The sequence below is a fragment of the Sturnus vulgaris genome, chromosome 9 (assembly GCF_052056855.1).
Source record: "Sturnus vulgaris isolate bStuVul1 chromosome 9, bStuVul1.hap1, whole genome shotgun sequence".
NCBI classification, from domain to species: domain Eukaryota; kingdom Metazoa; phylum Chordata; class Aves; order Passeriformes; family Sturnidae; genus Sturnus; species Sturnus vulgaris.
Window position 1 is genome coordinate 6,999,722 of NC_142251.1, and position 23,556 is coordinate 7,023,277.

Here is a 23,556-nt window from a genome sequence, read left to right on the forward strand (position 1 = left end):
CCTGCTTGAAAGCCTTTAAATATTTAAGGATATTACAAGCTAAATTTTCACCATTTGTGTTTTCAAACTGATAGCTGTGTATATTATTTGTCAAGTACTCTTACAAAAATTTCCTGCAAGTATTTTGACAAATGTCCTGTCATTCTCCTGGAAATACACAATATATGGAGCATTTTGAAAATGATTTGCTTATAAAAGTTTTTGTATCCCATATGTTGCTTTCTCTTATTTTCTCTTATTTAAGCATAAATATTACTGCTTCTTGACACTGTTTGGAAGATTTTTTAGATGCTTTGTTTCAACACCTCAGCCTTATTGCAGTAAAGACTGCTGTTTTTAACAAAAAGTGCCAGTTTTATAAAGCCTTACTTGTCCAAAATGGAAGTTAGTATTTGGACCAAACCTTTAGAAATGTGAAACAGACGAGTTCCTGGGAGAACTGCAAATTAATCCCCAGGAAGCCTTACATCAAATATAAATAAAATGCAATGATAGTCCTACTGGCTTTTCTGTAGGTGTTAATGTTTTGTATGCTTTTGTCTAACATAGTGAAGGTAATAGAAGGGTAAAAACCTGAAAGAAACTGAGGACCATTACTGCTACTTACTAATATTTCATTTGGAAAACAGAAAGACAAATATTATTATCATATTTTGCTTTACATAAATTTGTCACATCCTTCCATGTATGACTTCATGTTTAAATTGTATTTTGCAGTTTTTGGTTCTGATCAGTTAAGGAGATACTGAGGAACATAGAAAGCTACTCCATCATCTTGGGTTCTTTTCTGTTTTCCTTTTTTAAATTTTATCATTGGAGACTGTGACCTAAGACTTTCTTTTAGGGTTTTCTCTGCCCACTTTTTCCTCATCTGAAATCTACGAGCACCACATATATTTCACAGTACTAGGAATATGTGGTGATTGGCCTGGATTAGCAACTAGTGCAGCATCTGCTTAGATTGTCTCATTGATTGGGCCCTGGAAGTGCAAACCTTTGAACAGTGATTTTAAGAGTAACCTCTCTGGAGCCTTACAGTGTGTGCCTAGAAATCATTGGAGGCATGGTTTTTCCAGGTTCATACCTGTCACTTGGAGCTCAAACTGTTCTAAACCTCCATACCTCCTCCCAGAGCCTCCTGAAGATTTAGCTCAGAGAATCTTGGAGGGGTGAAGAGTGAGGAGGGTCTTCTCTAGTTTGATTACATTTGCTGAGAGCACAGAAAAAATGCTTTTTTTGACCAGATATCAAGCTCTGCACTGCTTGGTGATCACTGGCTTGTGGATAAGTACCTGATATACAGCTCATACCATCCTCACACAGGTATCAGCCTCTGTGCTGAGCTGGGAGCAGTGTCTATGTTCTCTCACCAGGTTTTATAACAGGCTAAAGAGGAAGGAAAGTGTTAGAACTTTGTTAGCTGCAGGAAAATGTGAAGACTCTTTCAAGGCTAAATAAAACTTGTAATTTAACAAAATGTATCCTACATTTCCCTTCCCCTCGCCATCATGTCTAGTTATATTGCAGAAGAGGGTAAAGGAGGTAATGCTCTTGTAGTCTAAACAAACTCAGCACGGTGAAATGGGGCAGTACTTTTAAATATGCATAAGGATTGCAGTTGCTCCATTTTGTGACACTGACTGTTCAGGTAGAGGAAAAAAAAGCAAAACAACAAACCACAGAGTTTTCCCAAAATGAATATTTTTTAAAAGGCTATCAAGAAAAATGATGCTGTAACTATTATTGTGAAAAATTGGAGTGGCCTGGGTGATATCACACATGCAGTTTGGAAAAACAAGATTAGAGCAACACACCATTTTTCAATTTCTCCTGTCTTCAACAGCTCCAACCATTGCAGCATCTCATTTTTTTAACTTTGTGTCTGGGATGAGAAATCCCATGTGTGTACAATGGTTTCTGACTGCCCCATCCTCCCAGTCCCAGTTTTTCCCCTTTGCTCCCATGTTTCCAAGTGTATTGTAAATAAGGAGTGACTGAGAAAGCAGGACACTTGGTCTCCTCTTTAGATCAATATACTCTGGGGGTCAGCAGCTAGGAATGTTTGAGAAGAGGGAAGGAGGGAATTGTCTTTTATTTCCCCTGCAGACTGAGGCCAGCACCTCTGCATTGGGTTCATCCCTGTTACCTGGGCAAGAAAACCTGCTTAGGTTATTACTGAAACAGCATCATCTGGCTAAAAGACCAATGTGAATAAGATGGCAAAGAATTTAGGTAGTGAGAAAATCTCAGAATTTTTTCCCCTCACTAAAATAAGGATTTTATTCTCTAGGTGGCCTTCTAGGTGATGTTTTTGGTTAAAGCTGGGCTCCATGGGGAGAGGGATTGAGGTCAGCATGTGCTGGAGTTGGAATGCCCAAGGTGTTTGCAAAGCAGTAGCTCTCGGTCTTTAGAGCCAGAATATTGAAGTCCTGTTTCATTCATTTTCATCTTTCAAGAAAAGGGCTTGCCATGTTTGTTGCTCCCTCTTGACTGGGAAAACCGAGGCTTTACCTTACAGGCTTCTTTTTTTTTTTTTTTTTTTTTTTTTTTTTTTTCTGTGTGTTTAATGTGATAGCTCTGAGTGCTGGCTCCAGAAGAGATAACTAAAGGACACAAAAGGCAGGGCTGCCCAGCACAATGCATGTTTAGCCCTGAAAATGCAGTATTGCTATTGCTAACAGGCCACATGCTGGCACAGGGGATAAATGGGAGACCTACAGCCTCTCCTTGTAGCAGAGAAATGCAAGCACCCTTGGAGATGGGTACTCTGCAACGCTCTCAAGAGTAGGAGGATGTTATAAAGTAGTTTTTCAATGGAGGAAGGTGAAAGGAGGGAATTTGAAGGAGTTTACAGAGGAGCATGGAGAATAAAATTTGTGTACGTGCAAGATGTGTAGCCTGGGGAAGAAATAGAAAACTTTGCGATGCTGAATTTAAATTATTTTGCTCTCACATTGTCATGTCTTGTACATGTTTTAAAATTATGTGTTTTCATGCAAAGAAATTAGGTTCTACAGCATAAATCAGTCTTTATAGCAAACAAGGAGGTACCTATCTTAGACCTGCTCTTCTCTGGGAATAAAGATGAGGCACTATCAGAGATTGAGAAGATGGAGCAAATTGATTAATTAAAAAGTAGTAAATCATCAGTCCCACATGATTTATGTATAAAATAATTCTGAGGAAGATTAGGAATGAATTAGCTGAACTGCTAACAAAGATATGCACTCTCATTAAAACCAAGCTCTTTTCCAGAGCGTTGGCAAGTATCTGGGGTTTATCCTATATTTAGACCAGTAAGCATTGCATCTGCACATTGCAAATGGTCGAAGCAGGAATTTAAAAGGGAATAATAAAACACCTGGAAGATCGTGATGTGAGAAACTCTAATGAGAACAGGTTCAGCAAAGGAAAACCATGTCTCACTACATTGCTTAGAACTCTGTGAATGTGCCCATAAAAAGGAATTAGAATGATCATCCTGGATCAGACCAAAATTCCCTCTAGCCCAGCATCCCACCTCTGTCAGTGCCCTGTCACAGCCACACAGGAAAGAGGGAGGAATAAAAAGAGTTAGATAACCCTTTTCCCCTGGACTTGATTGACAGCAACAAAGGCCACGTCTGAATTTAAGGGGGTCATCTGCTGACATGCTGCCATCATCCCTTTCCCAGAAACCAGTCCTGAACTCACTGGTGCTCAGAGAGAGAATTTCCCCCACTCACAAAATGGAATTGGGTGGTAAAATAAACAATGTTTTCCTGAAAAGGATCAAAGAGAACTCTGGCAGGTTGGATGTTTAGAGTAGCAATAACCAGTTCCTGAGGTATAACTGCACCATTATTTTCATCTAGTGAGGCCACTGGGTTGTTTTGTTAGCTTTCCTTCACTCCCCCAGCCAAACATTTCCTGGCAGGTCACACGTGGAGCTCCTGCTGGCCACAGCTCTGGGTGCTCTGCTGTCCATGGTGCTCTGTTCCCATCAGCTCCCACCCCTCTGCTTGCTCCTTTTGCTGTTTCAACCCTTGGAAAAGTAACAGAGTGCTGAGAACCAGGCACAGGCTCTCAGCTCTTAAGAGAGGCTTAAACAGCTTCTGGCACTTGCATGTCTTGCAGAAGGCTTTAAGTCAATTCTCCTTTTTATCCCCCTCTTTTTTTTTTCTTTTTTTTTTTTCCACCTAAGGTGTAACCTTTGTATTTTGTTGCTATATACTCTTCCTGGATTGACTCACTTGGACAGTTGGTTGACGTGGGCTTTTCCACATTTTCTCCTTGTGTAACTCCTTTTGTAACAGAAAAAAAAAAATATGATTTCACTTAGATGTATAGTTGCAATATGTGCCAAAGAAAGGTGTTTCTGGCTTTCTCACCAACCTTTCCAGTTTATCTCCCTTCGACCAAATTGGATGCCAAGGTGCACTTTCCCCCCTGGGAATTCCTGGGAATGTTCCCTCACCTTTGGGTTTCAGCTCCCAGGCTTTTGAGACGAGCTGCCTGACATAATGTATTTTGACTTTTTAAAAGCATGTGACGAAGTCTGTCACAAGACAGTGCTGCAAAGGCTAAGTAGTCACATATGGTGACAGGGCAAGTATCCCCATAGATCAAAACCCGACAAGGAAACAAAGAGGCAGAGGGCTAAGTGGTCAGTTTTCATCCCAGTAAAAGGCCAGCATCTGTGTTTTTTAAAGTTAGCTATCAGGTCACATGCTAAATATCTTTATTAATGATCTTGGGAGAGAGAGGTGAAGGATTAGGTGGTAACATTTACAAACGACGTGTAATTACTTTTGTAATTTAAGCCTGTAGCACACTGTTGCAAACTTTTGTGTGATCTAGCAAGCAGGTTCATTCCTGATAAATGAGAAGTTAGTCTGTGGAGGAAACCACACAAAAACGTTATCCCCCGACTAAAGGGAAAAAACCCCGAACATTGCTGTTGGCAGTTCCACAGCAGAAGTCATTTGAGATGCTGTTATGGTAGAAAAAATGAACAAGGTGCTAGAAGGCGTAAGAAATGGGGCATTAAAAATGAATTACTGAACTCGGTCTTCATTGTGTGTAGACAGATGAGAGGATAAAGCAAAATATTATGGGGAAGTTTCCCCAGCTAACAAAGTCTGATCCATGATGACAATTTCCTGTTTTCTTTTGTCTTTATCCTGCTCATACATCATCTTCTATCAGAGATGCACTGATCTCTATCAGGAATAATATACTTTGGGAAGGCAAAGGCTTCCAGAGAATGTGAGATTTTGCTAAGGGCAGTTCAGTGTCAACCAAGCTACAATTGGCAAAAACCTCTTTCCTATCTGTTCTCCTTCCTTTGGTAGTTCCTTAAAATTCACATCTAAATGACATAAATTAAAAATCTCAACTTTGTGTTTAGACTGTTGAAATCATCAACATTTTAAACATGGATTTCAGAATTCATATGTTACTGAAAAGCTTCTTCAACTTGGGGCTCTTATGAGATTTATAAATTATTCTTGCATAGAGAAGTCACCTGAGACTAACCTAAATGAAGTTAACATAGATTTAAAAAATTATTCTTGCAGAAGAACAGGGAGTGGTGGGAATAGATGAACAGATGGGAAAGGGAGAAGAGGAGGCTGAAGAAAAGGCTAATTAGGTAATTGAGGCTAAGAGGCTATTAGAGCTGACCCAGTGGTCTATTGGTAGTGCAGTTCAGGGACTTGAATTTGGGATTGAGGTTGGTCCCTCATTCCCAGGCCAACACATGCTCCAAACATCATAAGGACTCAGTTTCACAGCCTGTACCATCCTGTAAGTATGTGTCTTCCAGTCAACATAATCTGGAGGGATTGTATGTCAGATTATAGTGGAGACAGGAAAGAGTTATGGAATAAAATCCTGAATGTGGTCATGAAGATGTTAAATTATTATGTTAATGGATAAATTGTTCTGTGAAATTCTTTGGAATTCATATGAATTTTCTGTCAAAAAAAAGAAAAAAAAAGAAAAAAAAAGAAAAATTGAAATAAATGTGTTACAAAGAGATTCTTAGTAAGAATTAACTACTTCTCACCAAGCAGCCTTTCCTAAAATTTGTCCAGGTCGTGATTCTCTCAAGAATAATTTTTCTTTCCAGAGGTAGTAGACAAAGAAAAGGCCTAAAAGGGCATTTATTTTAAGTCATCCCATTACCTTGTTCCTGGCCAATTTGAAACTGGTGTACTCATGGTGTTCCAGTCCTGTCCCCTTCTCTCTATCTCCTGACCTACCTTCATTCCAATGCAGTCAGTGATACATATCCTTCTGGATTTTATTTGCTTATTTTCTCCCTGATGTCAGTATATTCAAAATATCTTCTGAAGTTGTCAGGAGTGTTGCTATTTTATGGCCAGAGTCTGGTATAGGTCAAAGCCAGGACAGGCGTTGTGCTGAGGTGGAACATTTCTTGTCCTCACCTTTTTGTGGTACAACATTATTTATGCTGACTTTATTCTTTTAAATTTTTCCACTTATTTACAGCATTTGTGGCTACTCAGTTTCTTCCAAACCCTTTTGTTTTTCTGTTCTACATTGCAAACTTTGGAACTACAGTTGTGTGTCACTCCTTTGCTTCCCTTGTTCCTTACCTTACTCAGTGATTCTTATCACAAAATCTCATGTGCCAATTAAAGTATTTTTAAAATTTATTTTTAATCTCTATGGGTTTTTTATTTCTCATGGTAGCTGCATTTCATTACATAAATGCTGGCCCCTGCATCCTTCTCTTGCACTCATGATATCTTCAGAGGATCACACCATCTGTATGGCTAACTAGTATTTTTGTGGAAAGTTGAAAGTTGGCTTCTCTCCTTCTCTTTCTTTTTTGTAATTTACAAACACTGCATAGAGATATTTCCATTGAAACAATCCATGGCTGGAATACCTGTGGTCAGTAGGCAAATCATATTTCAACAGAAGAAAAAATCAGCACCATTCATTATCCCTGCAGTTTAAAAGAGAGTTTCTGTAGAATAATTGCAGTATTGGAGCTGCTGCTTCAGAGGAAAGTCACTGCAGTTTAAGATTTAGCAACTGGACAGAATAAACAAAAGATGGAGGGGGGAGTACAGCTTTGGCTCTGAGGGTAGGCAGGGGGGATGAAGAAGGGGAATTGGCTGCTTGTCCACTGGAAATCCCACTTGTACCTGCTGCTGGCAGAAGATTTTGGATTTTGCTATCAGCTGACAGCTGCTCTCAGACATATTAAAGTGTTTTGTCAAAAGAGTGACAAATTTTGACTTTTGTAGACAAATTTCATGTTTAGGGGAGATAGACAAGCGAGGAGTAATAGAAGGCATTGAATGAAACCTCCTCCCACAAAATCAAATTGAGATTTGAAGAAGCTGAAACTAACACTTAGGGAAACACTAGATCCCTGAAATGCAGCTATCTCATATGAAGTTGCTTAAAATTAATTTAGTCATTTAAAAATTTATTTCTTGCCAGTTTATACTCTATCAGCCATCCCTTTCATTCTCCTAATTCTGGCAAACTGAAGGATGGTGCCTTCATTTCTGCCAGCAGAACCTGAGGACAGGTTTTCAGCATTGCTTCCTATCTCAAAATCATGACCCTTCCCTGCTTCTTCCCCATTCTTCCCACAGTGCACCCACTTTCCTCACCAATTCTTGTCACTCTTAAGAGTAATGATTCCACTTATTCCCTCTGGTTTTTAGGTAGAAAAGGTTTCTTTAAGTTTTTGTTATTGTATTATTATATAACAGACCTACAAGACTGGCCTGTTGGACCACATTTGTGTAAGGTATTCTGCAAACAGAGGAGCAAGGACATTTCCCACTGCTGTGACTTTGTTTATTGTTTTTCTTCACTACAGAGTTTTCCTTGTCAAAACACTGGGCTGTGCTCAAGACATAGTTTGGATAAAAACCTTTCTTAGCAAGTTCCTCCTGAATGCATCCAAAGTATGAAATCTGTGAAATAATTCTCATTAGCATTTGCTCACAAAAATCTAATTCAAGGTTTTGGCTTTCAAGTAGTAAAAAAAGGAATTATGTATGTTCAGGATATTCTGTTATCTTAGCATCAGCTAATGAGACTGATTCATCTGATGTGCTGGTCACATTAAAAAAAAGACTAGCACTGATAGGTACCCAATACCATGTTTATTATAAACATTTACATGCTAACTCTCTCTCTCAAAAAAACAACCAACCAACCAACCAACCAACCAACCAACCAACGGCTTAATGAATTAATGGAATTTTAGGGGAGAAAAACCTTAAAAATGCAGTTTTCTTGAGGTTGTAAAGAATGGAGAGACTTTACAAGCAGTCTTTGTACAGTTCATTATTTGGATTCCTGCACAGTTTTGATAGAAGTTGCTTAATTATTTCAATTAAAAAATGAAAGCTGCATATTTAATATGTAGGGTTTCTGATTTTATGAAATCAAATTACATAATATTTTGATTTTTATATTTAAGAAGAAGTAACCAGTTACTGTTAGAGGTGGAAAACTTTGAGGTCTTAAGTTATGAAAATATTTGGGAAACATTGTAATACACAGTAGGAAGAATAAAAGCAGGACTTATTTTGCAGTGTCTGAAACTGAGTTAGCTGTGCCAAAACCCATTCAGTTGTCTGCAAAAAATATTTAACACCATCTGACATATTCACTGTCACTCCATGCTCTGTGAATCAAATATAAAATTATGTGCAAGAAAAAAACCCTAGAAACTTATTTTGTCACAAGTAAGCTAGGAATTTTGAAGATGGTCAGCTCCACTTGTCAACAAGAATAAGCAAGAAGAAAAATAATGGCTTAGGCTACAGAGAAAGTAGCCAGGAAGGCCTTCAGAGGGAAAGGGCTGCCTCCCAGAAGAGGAGTTTGCAGCATATGATTTACATCCTTAGATTTTGTCCAGAGCTTGTTGGAATTCTTGCAGTTGATAACTGGGGGCATCCAGATTTAGGACTAAAATTTAGGCACTCAGAAAGAGTAGCCAAATCTAGTATTTAGGGCAACATCAGTAAATACCTGGAGGTTATTTTTCAAAGTTGAATCAGAATCAGGTTTTGGGTCATCAGGCTTAATTTTGTCTGGGACTGTGACTCGGGCTCACCCCTTTGAGTTCTATAGGCAGGCTTGGAAATTTGTAAATTCGTGAAGTATTATCCCTACCCGTGCAAACTGGTGGCAATTGAAAATGATCACCACAGTGTGTCACCACAGCTAACACTGCACCACAACTTGAGCATTTCTCTACAAGGCAGATCCCATAATTTTTCTTTTGGCCATCGATTTTTCACAGCACCTGCAGTTTTTTGTTTTTGCTCCAAAGATCATCATTTAACTTTGAAGTCTACTGACTGTGGTGTGTCTAACCCGATCCTGTGGAGGCAAGGAACTGAATAATTACTTTGTCAGTGCCATATTAAAAGCAGTCCAAAGACTATTTATGCTGCTCATTAAAGTCATTGGGAATTTGGCTGGGCCAGAGCTCCCTGCTCTGGTCATGCAACAGGGAGAGGAAAACCTTCCAAAAATTGTTATTTTGTAATTACTTGTGCCGTGGTAGCACAAGAGGATTTGATTAGCACCCTTGGATGTTTAAAAGTTAGATGCCACGAAGCAGTACCACCAGTACTCCCAGTGTTTGTCCTCCAAAGCATTGATTAACTTCCTATTTTCAAATGGAAATAAGCAAAAAATAGCAGGAAAAAAAGAAAGAAAGAAAGAAAGAAAGAAAGAAAGAAAGAAAGAAAGAAAGAAAGAAAGAAAGAAAGAAAGAAAGAAAGAAAGAAAGAAAGAAAGAAAGAAAGAAAGAAAGAAAGAAAGAAAGAAAGAAAGAAAGAAAGAAAGAAAGAAAGAAAGAAAGAAAGAAAGAAAGAAAGAAAGAAAGAAAGAAAGAAAGAAAGAATCAGGAGAGATAGCAAAGTTTGATTTTAAAGTGAAAATTCTTAGAGTTGAAGTTAAAATTATGTTTTAATTATAAGTATAGTTAGGATAAAATTTTTGAAGTTCTCTATTATACTCTTTACTGCCTCTTGTAGTGCCAAAGACTAAAATCATGGGACCTCTAAAGTCATCAGATATTTAATACTGGATAAGGACTACGATTTGGATTGTTACTTTTTGTACACTGACAAATTTGATCCTATGGCACAGTACCAAAACAGAGCAAATGTCCTGACTCCAGACTGCAAGGAGACAGGAACAGGCAAGCACATGCACACTCACACTTGGAGCAACAAATCCACTGGCTTGAGAGTGCTGCCTTGTCAGATACGGGGAGAGGACACTCAAAGGCTCGAGCTTTTGGCACTGGACTATTAGCATCAAAATAGAGAGAAACTCCTCATTTCTGTGCTTCCTTCTTCCTTGACAGAAAGAGTTTTGTGTTTATCTTTAAAAGTAGGCATTCTGAATTTGTGTCAAACTGATGTATAATATCAAGCTTCGTTTCTTTAAATGCATCTAGAAAACAGACTGGAAATGAGATGTTTGCATGTTATTTTCTGTGGCTGAACTTGGACTGGGAGTGGTAATTTCTCCTTTAACCATTAAGGAGCTCAGAGATCCGGGCAGTTGTGTATCAATTAGCAGGATGCATTGCTGAGTGTGAGCTGCCTGGAAATGCAAAGGGACAAATCAGAGCATTGAGGTTTCCACCATCATTTTGCCTTCCTGCCTCTAACTACAAATCAGCTTCATTGTGACTCACAGCGTAAGAAGTTGGTGCATTTCTGCAGATCCATGATAAGATATTTTTCTTTAGTAAGAAATGCAGTTAGACTGCATTCTGAATCTATTCCTGCCAGGCCCTAGATGCATTAGTATTCCACTGGCAGCTGCCTGTAGGTAGGAATATTGTTTTTGTCCATAACCAGAGGGAACAATCAGACTAAGCCGTTCCCCAGCTATAAACCAGCCAAAGTAATTGGGTTTAATTTTAATTTTTGTAATAGCTTTAAATTAATAGGAGCAGCTGCTGCCACAGTGTGTGGGTGTCCTTTTCCAGAAGGCATAGAACAAAAAAGGGAAAGAGTAAACAATAGTGTGTCTAGGACACAAAGGTTAATTCAAGAACTGAGCAATGTCTTTTTGTTATCAAAAACTCGGTTGGTGATATCTTGCACTTTGTCTCTTTTCTTTCCTTTTCTCTCCCTTTTTTCTTTTCTTCTTTAATTCCCTGATAAGATCTCAATCTGATTAAGCTCCTGTGTGTAAAGATGTGTTGTTGGTATCTAAACGCTAACTCTCTTTCTCTATATGACTCACAAATAGATTAGCAGTGACAAAGTGCTAGGAGAGATAAAAATAGATTAGCACTGACAGGAGTACTATTATAATTATTTTTGGAAGATATGGTTTGAATTAAGAGTTTGGGCACTTTTTGCCCTGGGAGGGTGAATTTAAACCTAGGAACTGAGGATGGTTTCTGCTGTTGTGTCAGACACCAGATAGTGAAATGTCAATACCAGATGTCCTAGACATCAAGATTAGCCATAATAGCCAAATGCAGCCATAAAGTGATGTGTCAAAGTGGATAATAAAACAGATGCTTAGCTTTTATAATGAAGGGGAAAGGGAATGAAATATCAAAAGTGCCTTTAATACATTAACAAAGTTGTCTTCAACTTGCTTAAAAGTAGAAAGTTATTGAACCAAGGAGAACTATGTGTCATTTAAACATTAACTATCAGCAGATGAATTTCAATTAGCATTAGCCTTTCTAAAATCCTGAATTTCCTCCTATTGGTCTCATTTTACATGAAATTTTTATAGCACAAAGTGAAGCTTGTCCTTTATTATTTTTCCCATGCTAATTTGGAAACAAATAAAGTTCAACAACTCAGCAACATACTGTTTAAACTTGCATTACGGTTTGAGGACTGGGAGCTGGAATACATTTACCCACTGCCATATCATCTGCTTGATTTGAGATCAAATGAGGGATGTCCTATAGCACTCCAGAGTGAGGGTGAATGATAGAAATATGTTAAGATACTGAAGAAAACCATTAGGTAAGAGTGCTGCATGCAGATGGCTGGTGGCATTTTTTCCCTACTGATACTTTTAAAAAAAATAAAAGGTTTGTTTTCCTGTCTTTTATATTCATGTGTTAAATATAATTTCTGGATCTTAGTGATGAGCAAGTGTCTTATTTAGCAAAAAAAAAAAAACATCAAATCATAGATTTCATTAGGTTGGAAAAGTCCTTTAATATTATTGAGTTCAAATTTTATGCTGGCACTGCCAATGCTGCCCCTAAAACATGTCCCCAAGTGCCACATCTACACATCCTTTAAATACCTTTGGGAATGGTGACTCCACCACGTGCCTGGACAGCCTCTTCCAATGTTTGACAACCCTTTCATTGCAGAAATAAATCCAATCTAAATTCGAGGTGTGGCCCCACAGTGCCCAGTACAGGGGACAGTCACTGCCCTGGTCCTGCTGCCACACCACTGCTGGTACAAGCCAGGTGCCATTGGCCTTCCTGCCCACCTGGGCACAGCTGGCTCATGTTCAGTCATGATGGTGAAGTTCTTGAGGCCCTGAATGTTCAAGAAGCAGGGCATTAAAAAAGGTAAATTATTTTTCTGAGTGTAATTAACTGCATCACTGGTTCTTTATTTTCCTTTCTCAAGAAGATCTCAATTCCTTTCTGTTTCTCTTTGTAGATCCTGAGTCTTGCTGGTCAGACTCGTTAACTGCTGCTAATTGGCAAACATGTACCTGTGTATAACGAGAGGGTTTTGTCCTCTAGTCCATATTAGCAATGAGAGGCCAAAACTGAGGCTCTGCAGCAGATCAGCTTCTCGGAATGATTACACAGAGATGCATTACTGGTGCTATGTCTGTAAATCTTGTTATGTTTTTCCCTCACCATGATCCCAGTTTAGCTGAGATCTGCTTCAATCATTAGATGAGACCTGTTTATAAGGTTGTGTAATTGAATCAGGTAGAGTCTGCAGGACCATAGCATTTTGTTGCCAAACACAACTGGTAAGTTACTTACATCAAATTACAAGTGCATGGCATGATTGGAGACTATTCCTGTCTGAATGAAGCTGGAAATTCCACCTAAGAAATGAACAAAGCATACAAACAGATATAGCCAACATCTCTCACCCATAGAACAAGTTTCACCCCCCACCCTTCAAAATATTACTTATTTCTCTTGAAAAGTAAGAAAATAATTGGAGTTGTGTGAGAGATTGCAGGCAGATATTTGTTATTCCTCAAAGAGATACCATCTTGATAAAAATGACATAAATGTCTTTATTATAATTATTTACCACCATGTATATTCATTTCTATCTTGTCAGATAAACCAGAAATATTGAGGAGGGCAGCAGTCCAATTTGGAATGGGAACAAATACTCTTTTCTCCTTAGCTTTCTATTTTAAGACAGGGTTATTTTCCATACCTGAAGGTTTTATTTATGATTTTTAGATTGTTTGTTTGTTCGTTTTTTAACCTCAAGAATTTATCTTTTGTTCTATTTATTGGCTAGATGTCAATATGTATCCTGACCATATATACACATTTATGTGTGTGTGTGTGTATAGATGTTCTGAATTTCAGTAATAGTTTTGTCAGTGTTGCCTTATACTGACATTCCTTCATTAGTTGTGCCTCCTGTCTGTGCTGGTGAATTGAGCCTGTAAGAAAGGGTGTAGGATTGGCTGGAGCCTGTGCTTGAGCTATGAGTTGTGGGAGGTTGCAGCAGCCAGGTAGTTGAGTAGAGGATATTTGGGCACCCCATGCATCCTTTTCACGTTGTGGGAATGGGTTTCCCTGGTTGTAAGATGCTGTGATGACTCTGCCAGCTTGGGCAGAGCTGCAGTCCCTGTGGTGACAGTGGCCCCAGAGCTGTCACAGCCCTGGTGTGCACAAGTGCTCCCAAACACAGGCTCTGGCATCTCCTGAACAGTTCAAACTCCTACACCTCCGGTACTTTGGAGGAAATCTGAATCTCACACGGCCCTTTTGGTTCAGATTTCTTATGTCCGTGTAGAAATGCATCAATTAAATACATATCCATGCATGGTTTTGTTTTTCAGGCAAAGAATCCCCTCCAAAAACGTGTACTACTACCGCTGCCCAGACCACAGGAAGAACTATGTCATGTCCTTTGCTTTTTGCTTCGACAGAGAGGACGACACTTACCAGTTTGCCTACTGCTACCCCTACACCTACACTCGCCTTCAGCACTACCTGGACAACCTCCAGAGGAGGAACATGGACTACTTCTGCAGGGAACTGCTGGGGCTCAGCGTGGTAAGTACCAGGCATGCTTGCCAGCAGGATTCATTATGGGTGTCAACCCTTAAATGCTCCCAGAGCATCATTCATCATCCTTGCTAAAGTACCCACAAACACATATTTGTTTTCTTGCTATCAATGACACAGGAGGAAGTGTATTTGCATGGTGAAATATAGACAAATGCTAATTTAATTTCACATAAAATATTTCCTTTGCGATAGCCAAGGCAATGCTAGATTCCTATGTAGGATCAGTTCACCTCCAAAGACATTAAAAGATGAAACTGAAACAGCTTTATTGAAGAAATGTGATTTTTAGAGTACTCTGACCATTTGTCTTTCTGGAAGAGCTTTTCTGTTCAGAAAGAAATATGGGGTTTTGAACCCAGAAGATAACTTTTCTTGATAAAATAATGCAAAACATTCACAAACTAGCTATTTTATTTTCTCTTAAAAATTCGTGCTTTGGTGATTTGCAATTAGAAAGGATTTAGTGGTCTCTGTACTGATCCTAATGGCCACATAAAATGAAGTGTCATAGTTCTTCTGGAGCAGGAAGGAGGGTTAATGGTAAGGCTGAACTTCTGCTCACTTTGCTATAATCTTCCTCTGAAATGTTGCCTGTCCAGGGGATTTGGCAAGCATGACTCAGCCACTCCCATGTCAACTCAGAAATCATCAGATTAAAAAATAATAGCTCAAATCTCTTTTTAAAAAACTTTTTCTTTCTCAGACTTTATAATGCACTTGTACCACACTCTTAATCTTTTCTCTGAGATTTGATTTGGTCTAAACTTGTAGTGTGTGTTTCAGAATCAGAAAGCTGTGAAGGCTGCTGATTCCAGCAGCAGGGGCTTTGAAAAGAAACACAGCATATATTGTGAACATCAAAATGAAATCATATATATACCTTGCATTGAAACAAATAAAAGGCTTCCATCATTGAAGCAGGCCATTGAGATTCCTATGGTGGCATAAAACTTGGAGGAAAAAATTAACTTACAGACAAGAGTAAAAACAGAATTAACAAAAGAAGTATTTTTTAACCCTTTTTGTAGGTTAAGTACAGTTCTTGTTCTAAAGATGACTATTGCATAGCCACGAACTGGCATTAATTATTAATCATTCCAATTAGGGGGACAAACAATTATAAGGGAAAGGGGTATTAAAAAATAGAAAAGTAAAATCTGCAGAGGCTGTGCAGAAAGAGCACTATCATCTTAATGTGTGTAGGGCTTTAATTCTTAATCTTAGAGGACAGAGCTGTCAATTCTATAATGAAACTGAATTTGTTTCCTTTCACTCTGAAACTAGTGTATAAACAGTCACATTTGCATATTCATCAAACCTCTGATCTGACTGATTAAAACACAGAGATAGAAGGATTTGTCTTTTATCTGCATTTTGACAGACAGAGCTGTACTCTTAAATCTTGTTAACATTGTGTTACCAGTAGTTGCTAAATATTATTTTTCATATTTCAGCACTAAACAAACAGATGCCACTCAAAATGTGGCAGGAAATGTGCTATGTATAAGTCCTGCTTTTATATCTATATGTACACACACAGTATGTTTTGCAGAAATTGATATGGTAACATTTTGCAGCTCACCAAGCTGTATAAAAAAGCTTCTGAATCAGGCTCATGCTGTAATCTTTGTGAGCAACATTACAATCTCAGAGCATTTCTGGCTTTTCTCCACACACAACTGTCCTAGAACAGCTTGGTAATTTAATGTCTTTGCTGAGCTTGAATAGACAATTTCCATAAGTTCTCTGCGAGTTAAATATTTTAACATAGAGCTTTGTTGCTATCATACATCTTTAAATGGTGAAAAACAGGATCCTTCATTCTTCACTGCACAGTGCTTCATAAAAGCAGAAGCTGGCTGTACTTTGGAGAATTGCGTGCCATATAGGATAGATTTAGAGCTAAGAAAGCGAGCTCTGTCCCTGCCCTGGCCCCTTATGTAAGATAAGAGGAATGAGATTGGCATAAAGAGGCCCTTAGAAGCTCTATTCCTGGCCAAGGGACGATACCCCTGGCAGCTCATGGTGAAAGGGAGTTAGAGATGCTGTCTGAGGACAAACTCTCCAGTCCTCACGCTGGGCACGGGGCTGAGGAGGGATAACATGGAAGGGGAAGGCTGCAGCACATCTGTCCAGATGCCATGCAGCTGCTGGTCCCCTCGGGTTCATTCCGTGGGAATTTTACAGCCCCCCTGCTGCAGTCTGTGATTGTGTGGCTGGGGAAGCGTTTGAAACAATTTCACTTCTGGATTCTGTGGTTTTGAGCTGTGTCTCGTGGAGATGACAGAATCTCACCACAGATCTTTGGAACTGTTGTGTTTATTTTTTTTTTCTTTGTTGTAGAAAACTAAAACTCAAGTCACAAGAAGCCATGCCTAAAGGATTACTCCTGAAGGCTTTCTGAGTGCACATTTTGCTGCATATAATGTTTTCAAGGCAATCTAATTTCTGATCTAATTTCATATCTACTCTAAAGAAAGTACTCTGCCTCTGTTAACTCCTGAAATACTATCACTAATTCTATGAAAATTGAAAGTGAAATATCAGTATGGGACATGTAATTGTCATTAGGATGCAGAATGACAAAATGGTACAGAGCCAAATGGCAAAGTTTCTCATTCCCATTTAAATGGATAACTTAGCTGCACTATTTCTGACCTTTTAATGTTTATATTCTTTACTTCAGAGAGCTATCCCACATTCTAGATGTGCCAAATGTTCTTGAAAATAGTCTCTCCTGCAAGTGAGCTGATATGGCCACCCAGGTACCATTTAAACTGCTATTTTCATTCTGCTGTTATTGGCCTTGGGTAACTTCAAATTTTCTTTGGTTTGCCCCAACAGATTAGAAGTTCAAAATCTGTGAGCACTTTTTAAAATTGTGTAATTTAAATTTTTTTAATTTAAATACTTTTCTGCATATTATTGATGTGTCTCTCCTCTCAGCAAATACTATGCAGCATTTCATTGCACAGCGCAGTAAAAAATAATTTTTGTCTTTCTGTGAAAATATAAGCACAGACACATTTTGCATTTACAGTACCTATTTTATGATACTTATTCAGTCTCACATGCAATAGCTATGTGTGTAGCATTATAACCAATTTTTCAGAGTTGGCAAAATTTTGGAGTGTGCTGTCATTTGAAGTTGATAGTTCAAATTGCCTGTGTGTGCTTGAAGTGTGTGGACAATTGATGAGACCTGTACGTCCACCAGTATTCCACAGACACACATAATAAATTAAATGAGTTTTGGACAGCCTGGCTCAACTCCTACAGCCCACTTTACAAATTGACACTGGCTGGGCATTATTTTCATTACTCACTCCAAAGAGAACCAGGATTAATCAGAGCCAGATACTTCCTTTCACTCCATTAGGCAATGGTGCTTCCAAATTACACTTGAGGAGAGTTGTGACTGCACATAGAAAACCACGAGCCTCAAAGGGACTTGCACAGTACACAGAGACTGGAATATGGAATTCTGTTAAATTAAATATTAAACACACATATTTTAAAACAAGAAGGCAATATGTCTAATGTAGGGCTCTGTAAATGAGCCGATCTCTTAAGTCAGATATGGAGCACTGAAAGACACAGACTGGAACAGAGAGTGCTTCCTCCTGACTCCACACCACTTTGGGGTGTGCTTTTAATTTACATGAGTTACTCCTGAATCATGCTGGTACCAGAGAGAGCAGAATGATGCCCTAAGACTGTGAAACTGCACACCAGATGTCACATTGCCGGTTCGTTGATCAAATTTCCTTTATTTACTGACTAAATGACTTCGCACCCTGGTAAAAATACTTGATAGGTTCTACCGTTTTCTACTGGTCCATTTTTAACTGCTCAGTTATGAACGTTTTAAAGCATGAAGCAAAGAAAATAGGCAGTTTTTCTAAGGTTAAATTTCCCATTTCTGCATTCAACTCTAGGTTATGTAATAACAGCTCTGTAAAAGAAAAGTATACTCTTGGTCTTTGAAAAAAAATAGAAGTTACAGGCTTCTGTGTGATGTAAGGTACCTTTGAAATCCTGTTGGTGTCAGATACTGTATTTTCCAATGGATTTGACTGTAACGAGGTTGAAATGTCATGTAAATGTAATTTGTGGCAATTTACTTGGCCTGAAAAAGGCCACAGAAATGTGCTTAGGAAAAGTAAATCTCCTTTCTCATTTCTCAGTAGTGTAAAAGCACAGCTATGTATATGTTCAGGACACATTCTCTTTAGTCACTGGTGTATTTTTTACTCCTATAGTACTGCTGTTCCCAAAACATTCATAATATGCATGTCATCCCAACACTGTATGTGAAATTTTAAATGTTCCTACAGCTATTTTCTTAGCTGGATTGGATATCAGCAGAAGTAGATTTGGACCTAAAAATAATACCACCAGCAGTTCTTTCCAAAATAAAATATGATTTATAGCATATAATAACACAGTGTGCTACCAGGGAGATTATATAAATACCATGAAAAATTACAGGGGACTATTCTATACCATCAGTTTTGAGGAAAATTTCTTTGTTACAATTTAAAGGGAGTTCTGGGAGATAACCTGGCCTGTGGGAATCACAGAGTAGGAAGGATAGGTGAAATGATGTCACTGTTGAATGTTGTGATCTGTCTGTAGGATATATACAAGGGCTCATGGTAAAACCAGGAAATACTTTGCTTTAAGTTGGCAGCAATATAGAGTTTTTGAAGAAACCAAACTCAATAACATCATCATTTGCAGATATTATCATGTGAAGTTACTAAATGCATAAGCAGGTTGTTTCTTAAATTACAGAAAGAACACTGTTCGATAAAGTACAATAATTTCTAGAAAGATTTGCTTTAACTGCTCTTTATCTAACTATGAGTAAAAAATCTTAAATTGTGAAGAAGGATTCAAATCTTAAGTCCATTTTGCAGCTCACATTTTATAACTACCATTCTCCATTTAAAAAACTCTTGGAAAAAGCACTTCATCAAAAAAGAAAGATTGAGCGCAAAAAGTCCATTGAGGTAAGAAATCATCTGAAGAAAAAAAGATGTTATGATCTATTTTATTAAGGAAAAAACTTCCTGAAAGAAATGACAGTAAATGAATTATGTGTGGCAAAGTTAGTCTACGCAAACTGTTTTCATGCTCAGGTCCCAAATTTCACCCTTTCATCTTGTAGCCACTCAGGGAAACCTTTGGAAAGTCAGTGACCTTTCTGAAGTTTTCACTGGACTTTTTGCAGCTGTTCAGGTTGGCCTTTTGCTTCATGGCTCTTCCCATTTCCAAGTCAGACTCTTCATCTCACCTTTACTCCACACTTGTCCTTCATCTGGCTTGCCCTTTCTTTGCCTCAAATCTAACCTTCCCTTTTCTTTCCATTTAGTTTATACTCTCCTAAGATAACTAGAAGAAAAAAGCTGTGGTATTTGTTTTCTGCTCTTATGTTACTTATCCTGCTTTGTTCTTTCCTATTCATTCACCTTATCTCTTTGAGGTGTGAAGGGCAAATCCAAAATAGCTGTGAGGTCTTTTAAATACCAGGACTGCACAAGGCAGTCATGTTCTCCTCTGGGCACTCGATATCCCCATCTCAGTGCCATTTCACATGACTTCATATCCTGCTCTAGGACTTGTCTTCCTTGTCCTTCTGTCTTTTGTGTTCCCTATTTGCTCCATCCCTTAATACATACTCCTGCATTTCCAGACAGGCTGAAATAACAAGTTACTTGTCCAGTCCTCAACCTGGAAAGGGAACACTAGTGATCTAGTCAGATGTCCTGAAATGGCTGAACTAACTCCTTTTTTCATGGCAATGGCAAATTTCAAGTAAAAGGTGTGTTTTACTCATTCCTGTCCTCAGCACTTTCTCCTACTTGGTTGAGTGCCACAAAACTCCATGGGATAACTTTAATCCCAGTGGGAAACCTACTGGTTTTGTCCACACAGAGAGTTCAACCTCCAATCTAGGCAGTTGCCCTTAGTTACTGCACCCTAAGCTTCTGGGGACATGAAGAATATATTTTTACTTTCCATTTTCAGTGCTGACTAGAATCCTTGTTTTTTAGTTGGTTCTTGGGAAATAACATAGCACAACCAATTAATATAATCTCATAAAAAACCCTCAGTCTGAGGTCCTGTGTGTACACCAGCATAAAGCTTTTTCATGGTTTTAAAATTTATTTAGCTGCCCTGCAGGCCGTTATGTATTTTGAGGGTATGTAGGGCCCTTAGAACCCTGAGAAAACCCTAGAATGCCTTCAGCCTTCTTGCACTTCCATTTCCAGAGATTTGTTTTCCCTGCTTTGCAGCACAGCATTAAGCAATAATTACCATGTTGATAGTGATGCTGAATGTACTTGCACGGAGGGGAAATCGTGCTATGTGGAGCTATTAACTACATTTGCCCCGTAGCACTTCACTGCATTGACTCTGCTGGGATTTTGGCTATGTTTGAGTTGGTTTCTGTTTAGATCTCCTGAGTGGTGACTGTGTAATGCATCTGTGGGGCTGGAGCAGTATTTTAATCTGTATTCTTTGACTGAAGACCCAGAAGATGGTTAGCCTGGCTCACATTACCTGTAGGGCTAAAACCTTGGGATTGAAGACTTATTTAACAGTTTCAAAGTTTGTTCAGTCCAAAGGATTTGGATTTATGCCTTTTAATTTAACCACAGAAAGAACTATTTATTGATTTAACTTTATACCAGTTCTAGAATGTAAGTATAATGTATTAAAATCTCTAAATACCTCAGGCAAAATCTTGTTCACATAATTTATGTAAACTGAGCATTGTGGCTCTGATCCAGCAAAACACTTAAGTGTAGATTTAAACTTAAGCATGTTAAATAGACATGGTAAAGTCACTTCAAGTTTAATGTGTGTAAAGATGTCTTTAAGCTCCAGGGTCAAAACAATCAGCACTTAGGCCTGGTGCCCTAATGTTTTGTTGTGAACTTGTACTACCACTATAACAACATGACTACAGGCAAAAAATAATAATAAAACCCCCCTTTTTTTGCACTTCTCTATAAATATGCTGAATGTCTCTGTGTAAAGTGAATCCCACCATTGCTCAGCAATCTTTTTTTTTAGTAGTGTAAGAGTAAGGTGTGCATTTGAGGCCTTCTGCATAAGAGATTTGTGCTAATCCTGGAGTTCTTTGTCTTTGCCATGCACAGGTTCTGTAAGACTTTATCTCTTTTGTCCTTAAGCCTTGAAATCTAAAAGCTGGCTCTAAGAAGACTTCTGCCTGTATGTCAGAAGGGATTTGGGAAGATATCATATAGAAATGAGAAAATAAAGACATAAGAACATATTTTTGATGCAGATTATAAGATAGTAGAGACCAAGGCAGTGTAGCTCAGGTGGCCCCAGCTGGCTGAGTGCATCTTTACTGTTGACCCAAGTATTTGAAGATACATCCTTGAAGAGAGGAAGGCTCATGAAAACATAATACATGTAAGGAAGCACAGCTGAGAGATATTACGTGTAGCCTATGATCTGTTGTTGATTTCAGTGTGATTTTAATGACCCTTACTTTTCTGCACTGTTAGCAAAGCATTTTTGAATCAAAGCATAGTGCAATGATGAAGCACATCAAACTTACATGTAAATGAGGCCAGTGCCATCCTTATTTTAAGACCTCATGTTGCATTCAAGCATATTTTATTTTAGAAGATTATGATATTCCTGGAAAAGACAAAAAAGAGTGTTTTCATAGAAAAAGCCTGCTGCTGTTGAAGTGCTGCTATTATCCACAAATACTGAAAGCAATATTTATCTTTGTTTTGAAGACAAAATGACACACAAATAACACGAGGAGACAGGAGCTGTAAAGCAGTAGGTACTTAATTGAAAACCGTTTTTGTTTTACTTCTTAGGAAATATAAGATACAGCTTAAAGCCTTTTTAATACTCTTTAAAAGAGATCTTACATGGCAACCAGTCATATTGGTACATGAAAAGAACTGCAGTCTCTGATAAAGATCCTCTTTTTCATGTTTTCAAACAGCAGCTGAGCACCATACTGTGGCAGCAGAGAACAATCTGAGAAAATGAACACGGATTGAAAAGGCCCCAGTTACATGACATTTCCAGTGGAAAAAAAAAAACAACCAGCCTTAGGCCCACAGTCAAATATTTTCACTCAGAATTCCCTAGAATTGTGGACATACCTTTCTACAGAAAGTGTGTTTTTCTGAACAACCTTTTCTGATGTTCTAATAAATGTGCAACATGGAGGAAGACAAAGGACAGATATCATCCATTTCAAGAATTTTCATGAGTATGCATGAAAGAAAATTCTGTTTTCGAAATAGTTTTCCTCTCATTTATTTTTAATTTCTCATTAATTATATCCAATTTTGCACTTACTCCTAATTAGTTAAAATTTAAGATGACTATGACTTTCTCAAAATATGGCAACTTCAGGATTTTATGATACATACTTTTCCCCTCCACTTAGATTTTCTGCATTATGGTGGTTTACAATAATGCATTAATATCCATAATTCTATTTTTAATCAACTCCTTAATTCATTAGTAACAGCTGCATATTGTTAAATGTTGTTTGTTTTTCCTCCCCCCCCCCTTTTTTAAAAAAAAAATTTCTATGTTGCTTAGAATTAAAATATTAACTAGTCTTTCCATATTTATGAATGCTGCACAGTTCTCAGCATGGAATAAGGGAAAATTTCATGCCTGTCTTTAAAGAAAACCTTTTTTTCTTTTCTTTTTTTTTTTTTCCAACTTTTGCTCTGACAGCCTCCAAAATATTGCATAAATATCAGTGAGTTAAGGTTCATAACATTCTTCTGACTGCAGTGTCGTTTCATGGGAAAGGACACTATTGCAGAAACCCGGACTGCTTGGAAGCAGCCTGTGGAAAGCCTTGGGTGCTCATTTTCAGAGGTCAGCCGTGGCAACCAGGTAATTTAGGAGCAATTTCGAGCAGGATCGAGTCTTCCAGTCCTTGCCAGGACCCTGGACAGCGCAGCCGGCCGGGCTCCCGAGCCCGTCCGCACATTCACTTCAAGCTGAGAACACGAACTTATCTTTTCAGAGCTCCCGGTACACAAAACTGAGCCCCAACTTCTGACATTTACACCCCAAAAATAATTCTAGCGTTTTGGAAACCGGGCCCTCTGTGTAGCTGCTGAGCTCCTCAAATTGTGGCTGTGGTTTTCAGGAAAAGAGCTAGAAATGGAGTCTGCTATTTTGCACAGTTTATGTGATTCAGGACCTCAAATCTGTTTTTCTTATTTGCCTTCTGAGAATGAAAA

At 38.4% G+C, this 23,556-nt stretch overlaps 1 protein-coding gene across 9 annotated transcripts in view; it reads left to right on the plus strand.

Moving 5' to 3' along the window:
- The window catches only part of BEND5 (BEN domain containing 5), an 875,016-nt gene that overhangs the window by 336,451 nt on the left and 515,009 nt on the right, over positions 1 to 23,556 (plus strand). For all 9 annotated transcript variants that reach the window (XM_088169744.1, XM_014870680.2, XM_088169743.1 and 6 more), the window contains exon 5: positions 14,050 to 14,266. In XM_088169744.1, coding sequence (XP_088025870.1) covers positions 14,050 to 14,266 — 217 coding nt within the window. The remainder of the gene's footprint in view (positions 1 to 14,049; positions 14,267 to 23,556) is intronic.